This window comes from Diadema antillarum, unplaced genomic scaffold (genome assembly GCF_040938485.1).
Source record: "Diadema antillarum isolate AM-2024a unplaced genomic scaffold, OU_Dant_1.0 scf00000172, whole genome shotgun sequence".
Classification (NCBI taxonomy): domain Eukaryota; kingdom Metazoa; phylum Echinodermata; class Echinoidea; order Diadematoida; family Diadematidae; genus Diadema; species Diadema antillarum.
The window spans coordinates 1353203-1377515 of record NW_027271061.1 but is presented as its reverse complement, the minus strand read 5'-3'; the positions used below and the strand labels follow the sequence as shown (position 1 = coordinate 1377515).

At 39.8% G+C, this 24313-nt stretch overlaps 1 protein-coding gene across 1 annotated transcript in view; it reads left to right on the top strand.

The window, feature by feature from the left end:
• The window catches only part of LOC139722824 (MAM and LDL-receptor class A domain-containing protein 1-like), a 41203-nt gene extending 19185 nt beyond the window's left edge, over window positions 1-22018 (top strand). Inside the window, exons 14-38 of the mRNA XM_071634119.1 lie at window positions 223-320; window positions 462-635; window positions 987-1074; window positions 1464-1575; window positions 2115-2185; window positions 2919-3095; window positions 4414-4667; window positions 5265-5349; window positions 7933-8055; window positions 8617-8766; window positions 9241-9338; window positions 9929-10108; window positions 10743-10989; window positions 11540-11683; window positions 12363-12559; window positions 13275-13437; window positions 14170-14295; window positions 15589-15729; window positions 16226-16368; window positions 17651-17849; window positions 18426-18572; window positions 19265-19285; window positions 19906-20017; window positions 21161-21215; window positions 21950-22018. Of these exons, the coding sequence (XP_071490220.1) occupies window positions 223-320; window positions 462-635; window positions 987-1074; window positions 1464-1575; window positions 2115-2185; window positions 2919-3095; window positions 4414-4667; window positions 5265-5349; window positions 7933-8055; window positions 8617-8766; window positions 9241-9338; window positions 9929-10108; window positions 10743-10989; window positions 11540-11683; window positions 12363-12559; window positions 13275-13437; window positions 14170-14295; window positions 15589-15729; window positions 16226-16368; window positions 17651-17849; window positions 18426-18572; window positions 19265-19285; window positions 19906-20017; window positions 21161-21215; window positions 21950-22018 (3374 nt within the window). The remainder of the gene's footprint in view (window positions 1-222; window positions 321-461; window positions 636-986; window positions 1075-1463; window positions 1576-2114; window positions 2186-2918; window positions 3096-4413; window positions 4668-5264; window positions 5350-7932; window positions 8056-8616; window positions 8767-9240; window positions 9339-9928; window positions 10109-10742; window positions 10990-11539; window positions 11684-12362; window positions 12560-13274; window positions 13438-14169; window positions 14296-15588; window positions 15730-16225; window positions 16369-17650; window positions 17850-18425; window positions 18573-19264; window positions 19286-19905; window positions 20018-21160; window positions 21216-21949) is intronic.
• Window positions 22019-24313: the final 2295 nt, after the last annotated feature.

Below are 24313 nucleotides of genomic sequence, written 5' to 3'. Positions count from 1 at the left end.
TATTGACATTAGAATTGATAATGTCGATAATAATTGATTAATGACGGCGATAATGATATGACAGAAAAAATAACTATCTCAGCATTATTGCAAGAATATTCCCACCATTACTGACGTCACTTCAGTGAATCAGAAAATTGTTTTCGTTATTGGAGAAAATCGTTGGATTGTTGACGAGTTTTCATTTTGCCTCTTTTTGCCTTGAAACTGTTTTGTCCAAAGGGTACTACATGTATTTTGATGTTGCTCTGCAAATATTTGGACTCAAGGCTCATCTCGTCAGCCGTACCTTTGTGACGTCATCCCAACAGCAATGCAAGGTAAATTTATGGAGAAAATGCACAAGTTTGTAAGCAGTTCAGTTCAATTATATTGTATATAGATTGTAATCGTCAAATTCAATGTGACTGTGATTTAGTATAATTATGTTGTATTTATGTCAATATTTTATTCGTACACAGATGGCATTCTTCTACTTGCTATATGGTCTCAACATCGACGTGTTCCACGTGTACATCCGTCCCTACAAGGACAGCTCGCAGGGTGACAAACTGGTCTGGAAGAAGACTGCCGCCGACGGCGACTTTTGGCAAAGAGGACACGTTGTCCTTGACAACGGGGGAAGCCCCTTCCAGGTATGAGATGGCGAAACGAAGATGATAATTTCAGTGAGATCGTATTGTATAGATATAAACAAGAGGCTATGAGGAAGGAAAGAGAAGGAAAAAGAGATTTTACAATTTCTCCATGCTACATGTCACTGTGGTCGTCAGCAGCTAGAAATGGAGATGACTGCAGTTGCCGATAACAGCATTTGCAATCGATAACTGAAGAAAGTATTCAATGCTAACTAGCTGCTTCCTAAATGTTGCCTTGGCGAAACAGTTACGATTGTGTAGCTTCGTCTATAGAACGCCACCAAAAGCCTAGTTCGATTCATTAAGGTTGAAATCATTTATCTTTAAACTGTCTGTTTTTGTGTACAGGTTGTGTTTGAGAGCATTGTGGGGGATAGTTACGGTAATACTGCCATCGACGACATTACGTTTTCTCCTGGCTGCATTCCCTCGGATGGTGAGTTTCGGATTCAAAACTCTAACCTCCAGTTATGGTGATTGTTCAAGTATCAATTTATCAAAAAATGTGTGTTGTAATGAAATTTACGTATTCAATTTCTCGTGTAAGATATTCATACGTTTTCTTGGAAATTGGAAATAGGCCTAACCGAATGAATGAATGAATGAACATCAACCGGTGTCCTCTTTTGTCGAAGATAATTGCACTGGATATAAAATTGACATCTTGAAAGAAATGAAATGGATCGTCTGTGTCTTTTCGTATTTGAATTGCAATAATCCATTAAAGATGATGCCGTCCTGAGAAGAATGGTCACTGTGTGAAAGCAATGTTGTTCATTTATTAATTTCGTTTTTATATTCTCTCTCGGTTGGGATGTGTGATAGAACAACTTCCCGCTGCTCCGGTGACCGTCGCACCAACCAGCATGCCAACCACGACCCGGGATCCACAGGGGGCGTGTAACAACGATCAGATCTATTGCCCTGCTGAAAACAAGTACTACACCATAACACTATTCATTTAAATCCCTATATGAATGTGTTTCAATTAATTGATAACGTATGGCTGTCTCATGCAGTAAAGAGGGAAAAGTAGAGAAGTAGAGAAAACGAGATCTTTTTCAAAGCGAAATCTTTCCTTGTGTAACCGTACACAGGAAAGTATAGTTTTTTTTTTCTTTACAATCAAGTTTAACCCTTTGACTGCTTTTTTGTTTGCTTATCTAGAGCAAGGGCCTTAACCTTCTAGAATGGACTTCGTTACATTTTTACGTTTGTGAGAAATATGTTTTGACCAGTTTTATCTCCTGGTTTATTTACATCTCTGACTATATCATCAGACTCTCCTCTTTCGTGATTTCTGTTATTTTTATCAACGGCTTCGAGATTTTAATACACTACGAATGTAATTGATATGCATGAGTTTAAGCTCCATATTGTATTTTGATGAAAATTCTGTTTGCTAAGTAGCGGTTGTAATGATCATGATATTAGGCACGTTCAAGATGCTCATTGTTATTGTTTCCCTCTAATCAGATGCTTACGGAAGAATCTGATGTGTGATTTTAAAGTGGATTGCTCAGATGGATCAGACGAGGCCGGCTGTGGTGAGCTTCCGCTTTGTATATTTGAAGAAAAGAAAAGTAAAAAGAGAAAGAATAAATTAAGTTCCCCTCCAGGAGCCATCTCAGTCGTATTTACTACCTACATAATAATCACGTTCTAAGATAAGCGCTGGGAGTCGCTGGTAACACAACCGGTATGGTTGTTACCAACACCGATTTTTGTCCCCGCCGAACGAGTTCGAGCAGGGGACTATGAAACGGGCTCCGTACGTGTGTGTGTCCGTGTGTCCGTCCGTCCGTCTGTCTGTCTGTGCGTCCGTGTGTGATCAAAATGTTCAATTTGCTACTTCTCTGTCATTTATGAGCCAATTTTGATTCTGTTTGCTTTATATGATAGCACCACATGGGAGCTTTGAAACTTCTACACAGAATTTCAGTTGTGACCTTTGACCTTGACCTTTGACCTATATAGTACATTTTGCTTCAAAATGCTACTCCTTCGCCATTTCTAACCCGATTTCGATTCCGTTTGCTTTATGTGATGGCACTAGGTGAGGGCTTCAAAACTTCTACACAGAATTGTGACCTTTGACTTCTTTGACCTTTGACCTTGATTTTTGACCTATATTGTACATGTTGCTACAAAATGCTACTCCTTCGCCATTTCTAACCCGATTTCGATTCCGTTTGCTTTATGTGATGGCACTAGGTGAGGGCTTCAGAACTTCTACACAGAATTTTGACCTTTGACTTCTTTGACCTTTGAATCATTCAGTCAAAGACATGTGCGATTTCGAGACGGACCTCTGTGGATGGCGAATCTACGACCCGTTGCGAGCTGCAGACGACCATCAAGTCTTCATGTTTAGGCGGGTCAATGGGTCGGGTGTGTCTGATTCGCCCTACGACGAGTACCGGCCAGCCGTGGACCACACCCTTGGTACTGAAGCAGGTAAAATATCTGTCTGTCTTCTCTTTTTTTTCCCTTTCTGTGCCTTCTCTTCCACCTTTCCGGGTTTTTTTTTTGTGTTTATTTCTTCGGCCTTCTCCACGTCCTCCCCGTCATCATGTTTCTCCTCCTACTTGAATTTCGTCTTCTCATTGTGTGTCTGTTATGTCCTTCTGTCCTATTTTCGCCTTCTCCGATCGATTTCTGGTCTCCTTTTCTTTCTGTCTGTCTGTCTCTCTCTCTGTCTCTCTCTCTCTCTTGAATATATATATAAATGTATATATAAATGTATATATATATATATATATATATGTACATACATATATCTTCTTCCTTTTCTATGTTACTGTTCAAAACCCATATATATATATATATATACTCTCTAAAAAAATCGAGTGAAAATATTCACTCTTAAAAGAGTGATTACAAAAAAGAGTGAATTTGTTGTTGTTCCTTTTCCATCTGTGAAGATGGCTGGATAGCCCATATTCAGCTACACTAAGCTGGTCTTCCATGGGGTCCAGTTGGTTGTGGGGTAGGACCACTTCACCGGGTTAAACACCCTGCTCTTTGCGATGAATGAATGAAACGGGATCTTTTACGTGCATGAGCTGTGACTCTCTCATACACGGGACCTCCATTTTATGTCCTATCCGAGGGACAGAGTGTTTTGCCTCTTGCTAGAGGGGACGGTATGTTTACACACAACATTGCTCAGTCCAGACTCGGGTTCGAACCCGGGCCGCGTGATCGTGAGGCAGACGCGCTACCGACTGAGCCAACTCACCTTTCGAGTGAAATTGGAGTGAATTTTGAGTGAAAATGCTCATTTTCACTCATTTTGGAGTGACGTCAGGGATCACTCGAAGATTTTGGAGTGATCCCTGACGTCACTCCAAAATGAGTGAAAATGAACATTTTCACTCAAAATTCACTCCAATTTCACTCGAAATTCACTCTTTTTTGTATTCACTCTTTTAAGAGTGAATATTTTCTCTCGATTTTTTTAGAGAGTATATATATATATATATATATATATATATATGAATGCTTATGTCTTTTTCTGCCACATAGAAGTCATAAGAATATCAAAGTGCTGTTAAAAGTTTTACTGATGATATGCCGCACCGCATGATTTCGTCACACCATGAAAAATCAATTGTTTAACCGAGCAAGGCAAGCGAGTGTTTTGTTGTATAACTTGAGGTCCTGAACAAGGAAATAATCATACGCAGTCTTCCATGATAACTACAATTGAAAAACAAAACAAAACAAAACAAAGACAACCCAAAATCTTGTCTATTTTCTTGGGATCGTTAAGGGTTCTACCTAACGGCGGACAATTCACCTGGGTACGCCCTGGACGAAACCCGCATCTACACAAGTTTCATCCGCCAAACGGGCTCGTCATGCGAGCTGGAGTTTTGGTACCACATGTTCAGCAACGACGTCGACACGCTGACAGTCTACCTCGAGTTCAATGGTATCCGAAAAGACTTGTGGGGGAAGACGGGCGGGAAGGTGGATAGATGGAGAAGACAAGTTGTCTTCATTGGTACCGGAACTGACTTTAGGGTAAAAATTTCAGCATTCTTTTTTTTTTTCTCCCGAAAAGTTGACGAAGCATAATATGGATTTGACTTATTTCAGTCATCGTTGAAACGGATCATTAAAAAAGGACTATCTGCAGTTGTTTGACATAACGTAGATTCCCACTAGACAGATAAATTGTTAAAATTTAATTCAAACACTTAAATCTAAGGCAATTTCACTCAATACAAAATCATGCATAACTTCTTCTGTCTGAAATATTCACTCCTTCATAATAAGCTCTGTCGATTTCTTAGTGTGCTTACACGGCCAGGGGGCTTAATAATCTTGTGATAATCTTATCTGTCCCATTCTCCACTGAGATTTTAATGTCCCGGATGTCTTCTAAAACTATCTTCCCCAGACGATTGTTGTCTTTCGCTGTTTCAGAATGTGTCCGCGTATATGTGTCTGGTTTGACTTGAACAGTTGAAATGTATCAGTTCAGAAAAAAAAAGTGTACGTTATCAAATGTAATTATAACCTGATTCGATCGGGATAGATTCAAGTCTTAGCTGTATGGACGTTGATTGGGTCCAAAGCTCCATGAAATGTGTGTATCTTCCCACAATTCCTTTGCAGGCTGTGATCCAGGCTAGACGCGGCGCATCTTACCGTGGGGACATTAGTTTGGATGACATTTCCTTCAATTCGTGCGCACCGCCAGGTGAGTTAAAAGTCACCATCTGCGAGCTCTTATGCCTATCACTGGTTTTACGTCTGTGTAAATAGTAATGATGATAATAATAGCTCCAACAGTTAACGAACATTATGTTATTAGGATATCGTGTGCCACATAAAGCGAAAACGATACATGTAGGTTTGCTTTGAATAGAGAACAGTACAGGAAGTATAGTCTACGAGTATTCTCCTACCTCTTTAGCTGATTTACGTACATTTCGAAAGATGAATGGGGGGGGGGGTAGATCACGAGATATAATCATTGACCAGCCTGGGTGGTATTTATAACAGCAAAGCACCTCTTTAGCTGATTTACGTACATTTCGAAAGATGAATGGGGGGGGGGGGGTAGATCACGAGATATAATCATTGACCAGCCTGGGTGGTATTTATAACAGCAAAGCAGAGGTTTCCCGTCCACAGATAATGTGCATATGAAATCCATTAATGTGTCTGCTGAAATTGTTTATTGTGAGGGAGTATGAGACGTCAAGAATAAAGTGAAATTAAAATAATCCGGTGCAGAAAAAAAAAAGACACGAGGACTTGCCTACCAGAATTGAAATATGTCTTTATACAAGTGTACTTTGAAAAAGACTTTGAAAAACAGTTTGACTTACTTGACTTAAGTCGGGTAGTATTCCCGAGATCCATGGATGATGTCCCTCCAGCGCTCTCTGTTCTCCATTACACTGGCAATGTCCTTTGTGTCATGCAGACCAGTGTCATTTCTAAGTGTGTCTACATATGTGCGTCGAGGCCGCCCGCGTCTTGCTCTCCCATGTAGTGGTTCCCATAGTAAAACTGTGTGTAGTGTTAGCTCAGGGTGTCTTTGGGCGTGTCCAGCGAGCCTTAGCCTCCTCTGAGCTACTTTGGAGCTAACTTTTGGTAGGGACCCGTACAGTTCTGAGTTAGTGATCCTCATCGTATATTGGTTGATGTTTAGAGCCATCCTGAGCATCCTTGTGTAACAACCATCTAGGATTTTAGTGAGTCTTCTCGTCATAGTCCAAGTTTCAGACCCATACAGAAGTACTGACTCGACTGTTGCGGTGAAAAGGCGAACTTTAAGGTCCTTCCGCAAGTCTGATTTCCACACAGTTTTTAAGCTGTGACATGCTGCCCATGCTTTTCTCTTTCTTGCGTCTACGTCCTCCTCAGAGTTTCTGATTTTGGCCCCAAGATACAGGAAGTCATTTACTAGCTCTATTGGCTGCCCACCCATACTTGTAATCCCTCCTGGCTCATCAATATTCTCGACCAGATATTTTGTCTTTTGTTCATTCATCGTTAGTCCTACGCTGGCAGATACCGCCTCTACTTCCCTCATGAGTTCCTCTGCATCCTTCACGGTGTTTGTCAACAGGGCAATGTCATCTGCGAATTCTGTGTCGGATATTTTCTTGGCCTTTACTCTCCTGCTCCGTGCTGGTGTCAAAGTAAATCCAAGATCTGGCTTCTTCTCTAATGCTAGGCGCATACAATAATCTACTGCAATTACGAAGAGGTAGGGGGCCAATGTGTCACCTTGGAGTACTCCAGCAAGAATCTCAAAGTACTCTGTATTTCCATCAGGCGTGATAATCGTAGCTCTAGTGTTGGTGTAGAGCAGGAAGATCAGGTCGACAATCTTCTTTGGGATGCCGTAAGCCAGTAGGATTCTCTTTAGCGTTCCCCTGTCGATGGAGTCAAAGGCTTTCCTGAAGTCGATGAAGACCATGACAGCAGAGAGGTTCTTTGCTCTGGCTCCCTCTAGTATTCTTCTGAGTGTAAGGATGTGGCTAGTTGTAGACCTGCCCTTTCTAAATCCATTTTGGTTGGTCCGGAGCTTTGTATCCACTTCTGGCTGGATACGGTTGAGTATTATTCTGTTTAGGGTCTTTGCCACAACAGATGTCAGTGAGATACCTCTGTAATTATTAATATCAGTGAGGTCACCTTTCTTTGGGACTGGTATAATGTTACTTATACCCCACTGTACAGGTGCAACCATTTCATTTAATGCCTCATTACAAAACCCTAAAATAATTTCATTGAAGTCGCATCTCTTCATCACCTCTGGAGAGATGCCATCTTCTCCATATGCTTTGCCTTCTGTAATATTTTCCTTAGCTATCTGGAGTTCCTTTAATGTAAAAGGCTCTTCTGATATTTCCAAGTCATCGAAGATTTGCTTGACCTCTCCAATGTTCTGTGTAAGAAGTGGTGGCTGCCCCAGCAGAACCTTGAAGTGAGCTAGCCATTTCCTCTTTCTGTCCTCGGTTTTTGATTGTGAAAACGATGAAGACAGTGTGCACTGCGAGACAGAAATGAGGCAGAGTGTTGTTTTACTGATATTTTCTTGTGAAACCCTATCTGCTGGTCAAAAATATATACCATGTTTTGCAATTAATTCACATGCTTGTAGTTTATGATTGCGTTATCAAACATTTCCAGCTGTCCAAGTTACGATGAATTTCTGTTTACACTAAGAAAGATACGTTTGGGGGAAATGATAGTTGGATAACGTTTTTATCTTCTTTATTCTTCTTGTTTTCTTCGTCAACCTCGTTCTCGAATCGCTTTGAAGTCATTACGGGAGAGCCGTGTAGTAGCGACCAGTTCACTTGTAGCAACACCTACTGTATCGACGCCGCGCGTGTCTGCGACTTCGGCGATGACTGCGGTGACAACTCCGACGAAGCGAACTGTGGTGGGTGTTGCCAGCAAGAGTTGTTGAACTCCTTTTGTCATTTGTCGTACAACAATTATAGGGCGATTGTACATAAATTCTCTTTTAAAAAGAGCAAGCAAAGTATGGATGGGAATGATAACTATCATGAGTTATTTCTTAATTAAAGCCGGCCTTCCTCACCAAGGCAATAATGCGGTTGATCTTGGTTAACACCGTAGTAGTTGATGGGCATTGTGAAATTATGACGTCATGTATTGGTCTCAAAAGACTCTATACTTGAACAAACGAAGTAAATTACAAGAGTGTTATTAATCATTAGTGAGCAAAAGTGATATCGTGTCCATTGACATCAGAATGATTTATAAAACACTTTATTTTGCTAGATATCAACAGGGTGAGCAACTCCGTTCAAAACTTAACATCTTCATTTACCAAAATCAAAACTAACACATTCGTAGTTACGATTAGAATAATTTTTCAGTTGTTGCATTTTGCCAAAGTAAGTCAAATTTCATTCTACTGATAATGCATTAATCGTCTCATGTTGATCCTTTAATCCTTGCACACATTATGTTCTAGATAACTATCCTGGTCGCTGCAACTTTGAACTCGACATCTGCGAGTATCATCAGGATTCTACGGACGATTTTGATTGGACGCTTCGATCGCACGCCACGCCCATCACGGGGACGGGACCTTACAGTGACCACACCCTCCGCTCCAACGAGGGTGGGTGGATTTATATCATAAGCCCTGTTACTGTCTGTGATTCCGTTTTATCTAATCTGTTTGATTCCTGGTAGACATACGTTTTCTTGTGCATAGAATATCTGAATATGTTGCATCGCTGCTGTTATCAAAGTAATGTCTCCATATCGGCACGTTAATATCAATAGTGAAAGGAGATGGATCTACGCTCACGTTTATTTCAGAAGTTTGAAAACTCAGTGCAGTATTTAATTCTTTAGTAATCGAGTGATGCCGTTAATATTCTTACAGAATGAAGACAAATAAATCAAGTAATCAAACGATGTCTAAATGGGGTCAATGTTTGGCCAGAAGATTAAAGATCTAAAAAATCATCATTATCCATCTTAATAAATGTCGATATAATAATGGTAAAAAAGTAAAGCAACAGGTGAGCAAGAAGAATGAAGAATGAGGAGACTTATGACAGTTCAATCATGCCTCTTATTGCAACAGGTGGCTACATCTACACTGAGGTCGGGTACCCGCGGGCTCCGGGCGCCGTCGCTCGCTTCATCTCGCCCGCCATGAAGGGAATCAGTCAGGGGTGCCAGGTACTCTGTAGAGAAGGAATATAATATGCTGGTTACAATGAATGACTGATAACGTAATGTCAGATAAACAATGTCCATAAATGTCAGAAACGCAGTCACAAATACAGAATGTATTATTCGAACAGCCCTACCATGCTCTTTTCAGCGGATTTTCCCACAGCAATATTTTCCTCTATATGCGTTAAAAGCCCTTCTATTCGAAAAGGGGCTGCGTGACTGGTCAGTCGCAGTTTAATTGTGTCGAAATACTTCCTATATCAAAATTACGTATGTTGAATGTTGAAATAATGACCATTTCAGTCATTCACTGGAGGTTTGTGCGAGTGAATGACATTACAAAAAAAAAGCATAAACTAAGCGATGCGTAAATTACAGTTCAAAGCAGTTAGTATGAGTTAGTGCTTGCACTCTGCGAAATGATAGGCACACCAAACACTTCAGAGCGTCCCAATTTTCAAAGCTTTGAAGCAGATCTTCTTTATTGTAAGTATTCATCTGCACATAAAAGTGAAGTGAAAGTTTGTTTTTGAATGAATTTTCTAATTTTCCCCTTTCTCCCTAATTCTGCGACACTCTGCGGTAATCCTTAGTTCCGCATGTGGTACTTTATGGACGGGATGGACATCGGGACACTGAACATCTACCAGCGGACGTCGTACACGGCCTCCCCGTCGGAAGGACTGCAGCTCCTCGACACCATCGTGTCCGAGCAGGGTCCTTCCTGGCAGCTCCGCGAGATCGCTACCAGAGAATCCGACCAGGACTTCGAGGTAGGATCATATACGTTCTTCAGAGGTGTTGGATTAGAACTTACTTTGTAATCAAGGAGAGGATGAGATGGAAGAGAATAAGGATGAGGATGATGATGATGAGGAGGAGGAGGAGGAGGAGGAGGAGGAGGAGGAGAGTGGTGCACTGGTTAAGGGGGAGAGAAGGATTGGGTGGAGGAAGAAGCAAAGGTTTTGGGATAGCGGTAGGTGGAAGCATGGGGGAGAGGGAAGGTAAACTAATGTAAAGAAGGAGGTAGGAGTAGGTGAAGGGAGAAGGGATGGAAAAGAGGGAGAAATGTTTTGGCGCGTATAGATAATTTATGGGAAAAGATGGGAAAGGGGAGGTAAAGTGAGTTAGAAAAGATAAATATTAATAGTGTTTAATTCTGACATAGTTGCATGGTTGTTACTGAAATGTCTATATTATGTTCGTATAAATTTTTCTTCTTTTTACTTAGACATTCATTGATGTATTCATCAAGTTAATATCTATTTCTTATTCTTCATTTACGTTGATTGAACAAAATTAGTTCTCCATAGTTATCTATTATTATATATGTATTTGTTCATTAAGCACTACGTCCATTGAATCTCTTATTCATTATTCCTATATCTATATACTCGTTCCACCAAGATCGTGCTCGAGGCCATCAACGGAGACGGACGCAAGTCGGAGATCGCGCTCGACGATCTCTCCTTCGCCGTATCCTGCGTGCCGGGAGGCAGCGTGCCCGGCGCACCGGACCGCACCAACTACACCCAGGAGATGTGTTACGACGGCGTGCAGCTCAAGTGCGCCACGACCTCGGAGTGCTACCCGGCCACCAGGCACTGCGACTTCATTCAGGACTGCAGCGACGGGTCCGACGAAAGCATCTGCGGTAAGTTTGGGTCGCAGCCAGCAGGGTGATCGATGAAAATGGATAATGACGATGAGGACGATGATAACGCTAATCTTAATGATAATGATGATTATGATATGGATCATGATAATGGTGATGATGATGATGATAATAATAATAATAATATTAATAATGATTATAATAATAATAATAATAATGATAATAATAATGATAATAATAATGATAATGGTATCAATACCAATGATAATAACAATATTACTGGTAAAAATGATAACAATAATAATAATAAATAATGGTAATATGTTATCATAATTACAATAGTAATAATGATAAAAGAAGAAGAAGAGATAGACTGTAATGTACATGGTCATTCTAATTATCATTATCATGCTTATTATACAGAACTGTTATCATCATCCTTCCTAAAGAAGTGCTAAGCTGATAACGTTCAGTATATTTTCACTGCTCACATCCAAAACTAACGTTTAACAAAAAGTGTGTGCTTCTCACCACTTTCCAAAATATGTTTTACAGCATTATATCTTACTTAGTCTGTTTTCTAATCCAGGTACATCTTGTACGTTTGAGGACGGGACGTGTGGCTGGTCGAACTCTGAAAAGGACAGTCTTGACTGGACCAAGGGTAACGGAGACCAAACCGAGAATCTCAACACTGGACCATCTTCGGACCACACCCTTGGAACCGACCTTGGTAAGCCTCAGCGAGTTTAGCCAAATCTAGTTCCTTCCCGTATCGCTTTGTATATAGCGCTTGGTATCGGCAGTCCTCTTACTCTTCCCGTGTATTACTTGATGAAGGAAACAGTGACAATGATGAAATTTCAATTGATACACCGTAAGTGCAAGGATATTGCAATTTAAGCTACTGGGTACGCATCGCATCGTTTTGAGATGAGTGGGAAGGAACTCGCTGCCATAGAACGGGAAATGTAAACAGCGGTAAAATCAGCACTATTATGATAATATAGTATTGAAATCTTTTAAATGGTATATTCTGTACGTCGTATATGCCAAACTTGGTCATTTCTCTTAATGTTTTAGCTGTCTTGATATAAAATTAATACCAGACGAATCTAACAAACTATTTCGTCATTTACACATTTTAGAAATTGATCTGCATATTGTATTTTGAATACCATATCAAAGGTAAACGTAACAATATGGGACTTCAATGGTGTTGTCGAATGTGTTACCGTAGGTGTATCAGTAACTCGAAATGGTTGAGGTGATTTGACATAGGCCTACAGTTTGTAGTATGTTAGGTGTCTTTGAACTAACAGAGTATTTTGCATATGTCAGTGATGTAGCTAGAAAGGCCTCCTTGATCTTGACACCTGTTGAACGGCGTGTTTTAAACCAACCGATCATAGGTTACTACATGTACATCGACACCAGTGTGCTGGACCCCTCAGCGATTGGCTCCGACACGGAGCAGAGGGCTCACATGCAGACCTTGGTCTACAGCCACTCCTCGGCAATGTGCACCATCTCCCTCTGGTATCACATGAAAGGGAGCACGATTGGCACCCTGTCCGTCTACCTGAAGAGCAGCAGTGGGCAGGTACCGGTCTGCGAGCCATTCATTTTCTCACTGAATTTTCTCCCATCAGTGTCACCATGTTTTTTTTTTTCCTATCCATCGAGCTCTGCCTCCTTCACAATACTTCCTACCTACTCTTTAAGAAGGATTAAGTCACTGTTAAAGGAACTATATAGATGCAACTCATCAGTAATGTGCTAGATACTATAGAGAAATTCTTTCATTGCACACTTTAAGACAGCAATCCATCCAATGGACTGGCCACTGGAGAAATGAATTCAAAGTGAGGGTCGTTACAGACATAGTCTTACAATGTGCTAAGCACTGTCAGCAAATGCCAATCGATATGCAAGCCCCTACAGAGGTACCTTATGTATTACACAATAGAGGCATTCAATGATATTACATGTAACTTCAGACTTATTAACGTTCTGATTACTACATAGAGATGTAGAAAAAATGATATTGCTAAATATGTTCTATGTAAATTAAAAAGCAAAGTTTTTTTTTTTCAAAATGTGCGAGACATTGCAGAGAAATACGTTCACTGTAGATAGAATGTACTGTACCTGTAGTGTAAAAGAATCCATTCAAAGTGTTAGTCGCAAGGAAGATTATTTTCAATTGAACAACAAGAAATTCGCTCGACGTGCAAGCCACTGTAAATTCATAATATACAATGATTCTGGTAAGAAAACCATTCGATATTTCGGATATTCCTCCGATCTCTCAGGCTGACGAGTTGTGGAGCTTGTCCGGCGACCAGGGCGACGCCTGGCAGAACACAGGGGACATCATGATCGGCCACCAGGACAGCTTCGTGATCGTCATCGAGGCCGTGCGGGGAGTCACGGTCACGGGAGATATCGCCATAGACGACATCGTCCTTTCCGGCTGTCAGGATAGTGAGTCATCTTTAAAGTCGGGCAGATATTTTAGTTGTACATAACATCTTTAATGCCAAGACAATTTCAGGGACGTGCTGCACCAGTTGACAATACACACTGACAATAATCAATTAGTGTACTTTGAAGACCATGAAGAAATCAAATCATGTATTAGGCCCGTATCAACATCAAACTGTACGCAGTACTTTCCGGATTCTACAACGTTCTCGTACAATTCGAATGTATATACAGCAAGGAGGTGCCACACACCTCCTTTGATACAGTACCTGTTTGTCTTCCCAACACCACTATGCAAATCGGAGGTACTCAGCCCAGACTAGTTCATTCCAAGATATCGCAAGATATTCTGCAGGACCGGTTTCCTTTATTTGGGCCCCATCACAAAATAACTCTTCTGAAAGAAATGAGATAAGTCACAATACCTCTAACAGCCAGAACTTGTGTTTTCCCTACCCCATTGAATCGCTCTTCTCTGAGGAAATGCATGTCCGCTTTGTATTCCAGACATTTCCTAGAGATTGGAAATTGACGCAAGGCAACTTTCAGAGAAGTATTTTTCACAACTTCATCTATAACGCACAGCTACATGACTGTGACTAATAATCATTGATCATTACCAGATGATTACGGAACCTAAGTAGATATTTGGACTGGTTTAGATAGAGACATTTTACAGACACTCTTACAATTGCTGTTCTATATGTCTCTCCTTTTCCCTGCCTGCCTCAGCTAACGCACCCAGATCATGTCTTCCCAGTGAATTCACCTGTTTGTCTGACAATACCTGTCTCGACATGCAGTACGTCTGCAACTTCCAACCCGACTGCGATGACGGCAGCGACGAGTCTGATTGTCGTACGTCTCACCACTAATAAAACCATTCAGATCTCTTTTTGTTTTCGCTTGATTTTGCGTCTTGCAATGTTTTCTGTACTAGTTTGTTGCTGTTTATTTTGTTTGACTGATTGTTTCGCTTTGTCTTCCCAATCTTATGATCTGCGAGAAACGTATACGGCAGAATGTAGGGTATTAATCTTAAAAGCGTGAACATTACATTGTAGGATGGACATCTTTATTGTTTTGTACATTGATTTCCTTATTCTTGGGTTATTGTGATCATCAACAAGTCATAACTACCAAGGTCATTCGAGATCAGAGATCGCGTCTAGCGTGCATAGATCTTGCTCGGTCGGTAGTGATTTTAAAGAATATGACCACCTACAGAAAGGTTACATTTTTTTAATGTAGAAACGAAATAACGTTTCCAAACGGTTGCTACAGCAGATTTCGATCATACAATAACCATAAACAGTGCTATTGCACCCATTCAAATTCTCAACTAATACAGATTTATTCAACTTCGTGAAATTCTTCCGTCGAGATGTTTTCATTGCAACTGATTGACAAATTACCCTACATCGACGTAAATAAGCACTGAATTGATCAGTGTTTTAGTAGTAGCCATGACAAAATATCATGGGCGTACGTACTCGAGCAGGATTCGAACCTACGACCTCCTGATCTCCGGACAGGCGTCATCTCCACGCACTAGACCACCGAGCTTTCACCCGCCAGCAAGTGTTGGTTCTAATCCTAAGTCAGTACCCGCTGCATGCTATAAGTGTTGGTTCTAATCCTTATACCATGCAGCGGGTAATATTTGATTAGGATTAGAACCAACACTTGCTGTCAGGCGGAAGCTCGGTGGTCTAAAGGAGATGACGCCTGTCCGGAGATCAGGAGGTCGTAGGTTCGAATCATGCTCGAGTATGTACGTCCATGATATTTTGTCATGGCTACTACTAAAACACCGATCAGTTCAGTGCTTATTTACGTCGATGTAGGGCAATTTGTCAATCAGTTGCAATACTTTAGATTTGTCCTACATGTTGTTTTATTATAGGATACTGAGTATTGGTTGTTTTTTTTTTCAGATCTGCAATTAATGGCTGTTTGCTGTGTCACCAGAACTGAAAACACACAATGAGTTGAGCATTATGTATGCTGCACCATAATACATATAGTGCTAGATTGTTGCACAACACATTTTATGGCACCCAAAAAGAGAGTTTTTTTTTCTTTTTATTCAAGCAAAAGGGAAAAAATATCTTGCGTATTTCATCCGGTGCCCATGTTTTCCCCTCGCAGCCTATCACGCCTACGACTGCACGTTCGATGGCGATCTGACGGAGTCGTGTGGATGGACGCAGCTGACCAACGACGAGCTTGACTGGGCCGTCGGGACGTCAACGATCACGGGACCGTCCACCGATCACAATGGCCAGAATGGTACGAGTCTCGTTCTACAGTCTTTGTTCCAGACCCGAGCATTTTAATCTCAGCAATCTCAGCGTTAGTCAGTCAATCAATAAATCATTCGTTTACACAATCACATCGATCCCAAATAAGCAACAACAACAACAACAAAATCAATGAACTTGAACAATCAACTTACGAAGATGTTAAGGAAATTGAATGTACATCGTATGTTGTAAGCCCGCCGCACACTATACGACTCACGACTATACGACTGACAGATTTTGGATTTGAAATAAACAAGCGTGTTTATTCTGAGGCTATTGTGATTTATTTCAGATCCAAAGTCTGTCGGTCTTATAGTCGTGAGTCGTATAGTGTGCGGTGGGCTTTAGATTCCACATTGAGTGAAAATCTCAACAGCAATCTAAAGTACCAAAAGACATGCATTTATCAATCAAATAGTGAAATATTCATTTGATATATTATAATTATACATGAAACATTCGCCTCCATAACTTCTCTCCAGGTCAGTACGCGTACGTGAGCGCGAAAGAGCAGTTGGACGGGTACTCGGCGCGAATGGCGACGGGGGCCTTCCCGGCCGGCGACGGCCAGTGCCAGGTTCGCTTCTGGTACTTCTTGAAAGAACCAGCCCATGGAGTTCTGAGGGTAAGTGTCACTTCGGGGATACGTCACTCTGAAATAAAAAAACTGTGCAATGCAGCGGTTAGGCGAGCTAATTGGGGAATAGCATCGTTAGAACCGATCGTCATTATTTTCTCCATAATGTCACCTTACCGCTGCCACGAAATGGTTGCCAAAACAGGCAAACAATTGCAGGCAAACACTGATTGATACTTTTTTTTCAATAGAAATTTTCGCAGAAATAGACAAACATAATTCAGACAACATTTCATTGATGGGTTTATTTGAAAACGCAGCTCAGAACTTCACCAACTTCTCCTTCTTACATCTTCGTTAGGGTTTCTACATTTCGAAACACTGTAGCAACTTTAATGAGGTCTGTGAATTATTCTGTGAATTAAAGGAAAATATTATATAAAGGTATTGGAACAGAAAGAAACTGCGCTACAGCATCAAGGATTATGATGTTAAGAATCATGTGCACAAATCATGAACTTTGTCATGGACTATGAGCAAATGTCTTTCTTTGATCCAGATCATCACCGCCTCCATCTGATTATGTGCATCGTATAGTGAGTGCATTCAGATGTTTGGACAATGACGATTGTGTAATCGTGTATCGTCACTGACAAAAGATCCACTTCCCTCGTTTCGGTCTCATTTGGCTGAAGGGCTTTTTTTCAGACTAAACTGTCTTTGCATCAACACCAGTCATACCAGTGATGGAGAGCAACACATCTCAAACGGGACTTTTTTTTTGTCACAAAGTAGCTGATTGCTAAAGCGGACACTAGTGAACACGCATGTAACGTTGTTTAATGGTAAAACATGCATACATGTCGTCTGCGGCCCATGTTTACTCTGAAAAAGTGTGTGAAAATGGAATTTTTTTTTTGGTGATTTGAAATCACATTCAACCTGCCAAAATATTTTCTCTTTCTTGTACGTGCATTTCGCAAATGAAATTGCTTACAGGGGCGATGATTCTCCAGTGTACGCTGCAACTCCACATGCACTTTTTCTTGAGTTAAGAAAGTTATTATCTTCCGCACATTTAGTTTGAGTTATATATAGATTTCTCAAAGCGCCGTCTTGCTTTTATCCAGGCATGATGTCGGCGGTGATGATGAGATCAAAGCAGGGAAGCATGTTTACAAATTTTATTGTAACGCTTTTGACAGAAACAGGTGCATGAATTGATTAACAATCGATGAATGCCCATGTGTGGTAGGTCGCTGTAAGTATGCAAACAAATATTAGAAATTCTTTCTATTGTCTAATTTTTGTTCTCTACCCGGTCTTACAGGTCTACACTCAGTCTACGGACGAAGACGGGGCCATGTTTCTGCTGTGGTCGAAAATTGGCGGTACGGATGACGAGTGGCGGTACGCCACCATCTACACCTCTTCCAATCACGCACACAAAATCGTGTTCGAGGGATTGATCACGAACGAATTCCAGGGCGACATCGCCATCGACGACGTCTCCTTCACGTCGGGTTGTAGTGAGTACAAAATGAATTATAGAGTGCGTGTAGTCGAAGTAAAGCTCAAGTTATTATGCAATGGTTCTACATCATTGACTGCTATTTTGAATACATGAATGACACCTGAAGAGAAAAGTTTAGTCTTTTCCTCCTTTACTTCAGGTTTCTGAAATCTGCGTATAAAGTGTCAGGACCCGCAAACGCGTTACAAAGGAGATATATTCATTTTAGACTTGTTATATTACGGCTGTGAGTGGTCGCGGAAGAAATAGTTCAACAAAGATGCATATGACATAGTTTATTGCGGTTTTGATTTTGGTTTTTACTTGAAACCGAGTCACTTCTCGCCTTATGGTTGTAGATAAAAATTGGCTAAGTAAAATGTTATCCTCATAAATCCTTTCAATGAATGAAATACTATAATATTTAAAAGTACTTTTAAAGGTACTTTTCATAGGCTGTTCATAGGTCTGTTCTAAAGGCTGAAGATTGCGTGCCGTCTGCAGTAATAGGGCTACTACCCGAGATATTTAGGCGAAGAAAGGGAATCATAAGGCAGTAATCGCATTTTTCCCCCCACCTTTTCCTTACTAGATGGTCCCACGGTGACCTTTCCACCTGTCGAAGTGTGTCCGGTGGGGTCGCACTACTGCCAGTCACGGTACGGTGTGTGCATCCACGACAGCTGGGTGTGCGACGGCATGGCGGACTGCGACGACGGCTCGGACGAGTTTGCCTGCGGTGAGTTGTAAGCCACGGTGTGTAGGCCTTGAGTCCAGCCAAGCACATTTTAATTCTATGTTGATACCACTGCATACTGCAGTACAAACTCACCTCTCTTTCTCTCCCCACCCTCCCCCTGTCTGTCTGTCTGTCTGTCTCTCTGTTCCCCTCCCAGTGGTGTTGTTTCTTTCTCTTGCCGATCTCTCTCATCATAATACAATACATAAGATATTGACTGTAAATGAATGAAGGAATTTACTGAATAATTAAATGAATTTATGGAATCACAAAGCTTATACACTTACAAAGCATTTAAGTTAAAGAAACATAGTACCTCATGCTCTGCAGAATGGCATGCTTATAATTTTTCTCTCTCCAACGCTAATTGTGACGTAACATTTATATCGATAACAGGAGAAATATTTCGTGAAAGAGCCTATGTGATTAATGTGTATAGTATGATTTGTGTGATTAGAAATTTCACGTCTGGACATGTGGCTAGACGTCAATCTATATAATGAGAACAATTTCTACATGTGATGATATCTTATCAAGACGGTCAACTGTAATAGAAGTATACAATGATATGATACGCACGTGGTAGTTTCAAATCTGCGTTAGATGTGTACATGTTATTCAGAACATGTTATACAAAACATAATTACTTTCTTGATTTATGATTCTCTTCTCTTTTTTTTTTTTCATTTCAGCCGAACCGAACACTGGTTCAAGTAAGTTTGTATTTGATTTCTGTGTGCATTAAGTCAGTATGATGTATCTTGATTCTATTGTATATCTACGGTGATGATCATAGTACAGATCACATTTACTAGTATTCTTTCGGACCACACTAAGAACTGGATTGCATATGATCACTGTTACCTATGAATAAACGAAGAGAATTGTTAGTTGTGTTCTGCGAAGTGTAGATATGAATTAGTTTTTTTGTTTACTGTTACTCTCCGTGAATAAGATCGGGTGCTTAATCTTTCTTACTATGAGGATCTCTATTAATGCTATCTAATATAAAATACACACTTTCAAAATGCCGAATGAAATGTGACCTTATGTATTCATTCATTAATTAACGTTTATTCATGAAATGCGTGTGAATTAGACGCAGTTGGCAATTTGTCCATTCCATAATGCTACACATGCTTCTACAATAGACAAATAGGTTGGGCAAGCTTCGAAGTTTCCATTCACAGATATGTAGATTATCTAAAATCTAACTTTGATACAAAACATGAGAACTAATAAAGCATGCGGAGAGGAACAGAGTTTACATCAAGGTTGTATTTCACCCTGGCTTTCGCCATGTTATCATAACATAATTCTTTTTCTTTTTCAGACACTTCTATTTATATTGCCATTGGCGTCGTATTTGGCGCCATCTTTTTGGCGGCTGCGGTAGTCTCCGTTATCTTCGCCTCTAGGAAGAAGTCAAAGAAAACCCCAGATATGTGAGTATTCTATAATAATAGATTACATTTTACGTTCCGAAGTACCAGGCTGTCACTAAATTCAACAATACGAGGTGTGCGCACCTTCCTTCCTTCTCCCTCTAACCTGTCCCTTCCCTTTGTCTCATTGTGTGTCATGTCTACGTTCTTATAAATTACTGTGAGCGTCTTGTACCTGTCTGTGTGTGTGTGTGTGTGTGTTTGTTTGTTTCCGTACCTTTACATTCATTATATTTATATAATGAGTTCGATGTACTGAGTGGCCCACATTCCTACAAGCTTGTGTTTTACGTGGGTCCCTCTTTTCCATTAACGCAATTATTTTGAACCGTTAGTTCCATATAAGTATGTATACATGTGTTAATAGAAATAAAATTTCATTTGAATTGAATTGAATTGAATTGAATTGAATTGAATTGAATTGAATTGAATTGAAATGAATTGAATTGAATTGAATTGAATTGAACTGAATTGAATTGAAGAGCAGAACCCATGCGTGATGGTTATTATCGGCCGTCGATGGCTCGTCGTCATCTCAAATTGCATTTTTTTGTAGCGGCTCTTCACTTCCATCTTGGGTTTTTTTTTCTCACTTTATAAGTTGCACAAAAAAAAAATAGAGTTGTAAAGAGGGACTTTCTAGACATGCTAGACTTTTGTATGAATTTATCACGAGGTTTTTTATTTCATTATAAACTATTCTTTCGCTCTTAGGACTTGATTCATCGAAATTTCAAACCCATGATAAATGACTGTAGTTATGACGTCGATTATAGCAGTTAGAAGAGAGAACAAGGCCAGCATTGTGACAAATTGATATTGTGGTGGTAATTGATTAAGTTAGTGGCAAATTGAAGAATGACGGTACTGACATCGTGATTGTCTTAACGCAAATTGTTTATAAATTTCACACGCCCACACACGCACCACACAAAGACGTCATAGCACTAAATACACTTAGACATTATGATATCACCCATTTCAAATGAAAGGTTTGACGTCTTGTTTAATGTTCAAAGACAAACATTCAGAGCTTAAATAACAAGCGGAGGTCCCGAAATAACACTTTTAAGTATGTCCAAATACTTGAACATATTTACTGCTCCTGATTCAACTAGCATGTTTCTACGTCTTTACACACAGGACATACGATGCCGATATATCATCTGCGGGTATGGACAATCCAGTTTACGCTTCGGTAAGGATGAGATTGTGTCATCTTTATCTTTTATTTCATTTCATTTGATTTCTGCATTTTTTTTTTCATGCAAAAAATGTAACACAAAGTTAATTGAACAAAATCAATGAGTAATATTTGAACAGAATGCATGAACAGAAAACGGGTAAACGCTTGACTAAATTATGTGCAACGCTGTTGTTATTTAAAATACAAAATAAAAACGTTTTATTTCACTCGAGATTTTATCATATCACGTTGATGGCAATACATCTGCAACGGACGCAGGGTGGCTTTGCAGTACCACTGCGTGCCATTTTGGAATTGGAACTTGGACTTATTTGTAGTGAAATAAATAAATCATATTAAGAATCATGAGAATAGCCATTGAGTGGCAAGTTGAATCACGTATATATACAAAGTTTAACATTGTGTATGGTTGGGATGTAGAGTAGAGAATTGTGCGATAGTTTCACCTGTGGACACTTCCGTTTACAAATGGCAAGTTCAGAGATATGCGGTCTGCCCCCCCCCCCCTAAAAAAAAATGATCATGTTCTCCAATAGTCATATTTTCAAGTATTGTTGTCGTCTTCTAGCTGGTAAAGAATGTATTTGTCTATATTCATTCATACCAATAGATACTTGTAGATAGATATAGATAGATTAGATAGATATATAAATAGATACACACACACATATCAAGAGGTGTATCTATTTTTCGTATAATCGTATGAATTTTTTTTTCCACTGCAGGACAAAAATCCTGGTATTCAATTCAGTGGAAATGAGGTAGCCTTCAACGTGGACAGAAGCGAAGTTTGAGGAGGGATGTCTTTTATATGAGAACACATGACACTTTCTTCCTTTCTCATCATCAGCTCCACGCAAAGACTGGAGAAATTGTTGTCGTCCGGAATAATAGGGAGCTTTAGATTTTAGACGCGCGGACGTTCAAAGTGAAAAAAAACATGGTCTGAGCGTGCGCAGTAGCGCACGTCAAGCTACTGCGCACGCTCAGACCATGTTTTTTTCCCTTTGAACGTCCGCGCGTCTAAAATCTAAAGCTCCCTATTATGGATGGAAGATACAGCAAGGAACGGAAAGAATTAAGTGGTTCCGTTGGGGTTGTTGTTATTTGTTATCATTTGTCATCGCTTGTCATTGTGCGTTTTTTTCTTGGGTAAATGGCATTGCTATAAAGTCTACTCCATGAGGGAGTTTAGTATGATTTGATACTCAGTTGCGTGCAAACACCGAGAAAGACAGGTGTATATTTCTTCAGTAGCAGTCAGGAAGCTACCCAAACCTTGTCCTTGAATTGAGACAACTACAATGTAATGTACAAGAGTGCAACTAGATCAGACTCGTTCTTCAACGAAAGATTTATACAAAAGTACAAGTAAGAAAAATGTATACACGTATTTACCACAGTCACTCGAAAGAATCATCTATAGATTCAAATTCATCGTAAAACTTCCTTATTCAGATTAATGTCATAAGCATAAATGTTATAGAAAGACCCATCGTTGTCATTATAGATGCTGCTCGTGACAACGATTGTGTATGGTATATTAGAATAAATGAGTGAATGCTAAACAATGCAAGATTCTATTTGTTTCTCACTAAACTATCGTCAACATTTCAGATTAGCACGTAAAATGGCTTGTAGCCTGCTAACAAGTACTCTTTCAGTTTTCAAGGAAATATGAATGGCCTAGAGTGAATGACTGTTGTATCAAAGGCCTACTACATATGACACAGAAATTATTGTAGCTACCAAAGTGACCCCTTATTAGCTGCCTACATTATTTTCTAATTGATACCATGGAATCTGTTGCCCCTGGAAGTCACCATAATACCACCTCTTCTATGTTACAGAGCATAATTATCAAATAATAATTATAATGCATTAACGACCCTGTCAATGTTTATGTGTATATACCGGGTACGTGTAATTACATTTATTCTCATGTTGTGATCAATCTTCACCATGTCATCTATCCATCCTGTCTATCGCATCCTTCGAAAATGCTTATTTCAATTGTTAATGCGTTTAAGTCTGCCGCAAACAATTTTTCACCTCGACTGTACATAATATTTTCACCACAACGTATCATGAAGTCTCCATTTATGTTGTAGGGACTAATATCCAAATAAAGACACACCTACAGCTTATATTCTTCTGACTTCCTCGTTTTCTGTTCTAATATCTGCGTGTGAATACAGTGAAATAAAAATCTACTACCTCTACTCATAACACGCCTGGTACACACTGTGCAATTTTACCTCATGCTAAATATTGATGTGGACAGAAGTTTGTTAGTAGTCGTAGCAAATTAGGTTGCAGTGTATCTTTCTCACACACACACACACACACACACACACACCAAACACACATGTATTCAAAACACATACTAAAGACTGACATACACATACAAGTTTTGTGTAATATACCTGGTACCCTTATCATATTAAAAGATTCAAACACATACATAGTCTACCCATCTACCCCCTCCCCCCTCAGTCTATCATCACAATGACACCATGCACATCTACCAATGTCCATCAGCCAGCTGAAATAAGGTGACAAACTACACACACACAAACACACACACACATACAAACACACATATCGGTACACAAGCTGAAATGCAAGAAGAAACAGAATGAAGTATCCACTAATAAACTTGTTACTGTTGATGCTGCTGATATTTCAGTACCCAAGAATATGTGAGAAATCTCATTGCTGAATAGATAGAAGACACACAATTTTGATGACAAGAGAGTCAAAATTTATATCATTTTGAAAGTTTAAGGTATGTAAATATGATAAAGCACAAACAGTATAGTACAAGGTGAAGTGTGCATCTTGCATGCTAAGACAATGTCAAGTGAACTGTATAAAAATTGTGGCATTCTATTACCATTCAAGAGGACAATAAAGAATGTACACTGCACAATATCTTGTTTCCTATTCACTATACATCAGACATTAATAGAGTTGAAGCAATGTTAAAATATATGACACTTTGGATTACAGCTACAATACAAACAGTACAAAATTGCAATAAATTAGGTCTCAATTAAATTTGAAATGCTTGGAAAATATGTCATTAA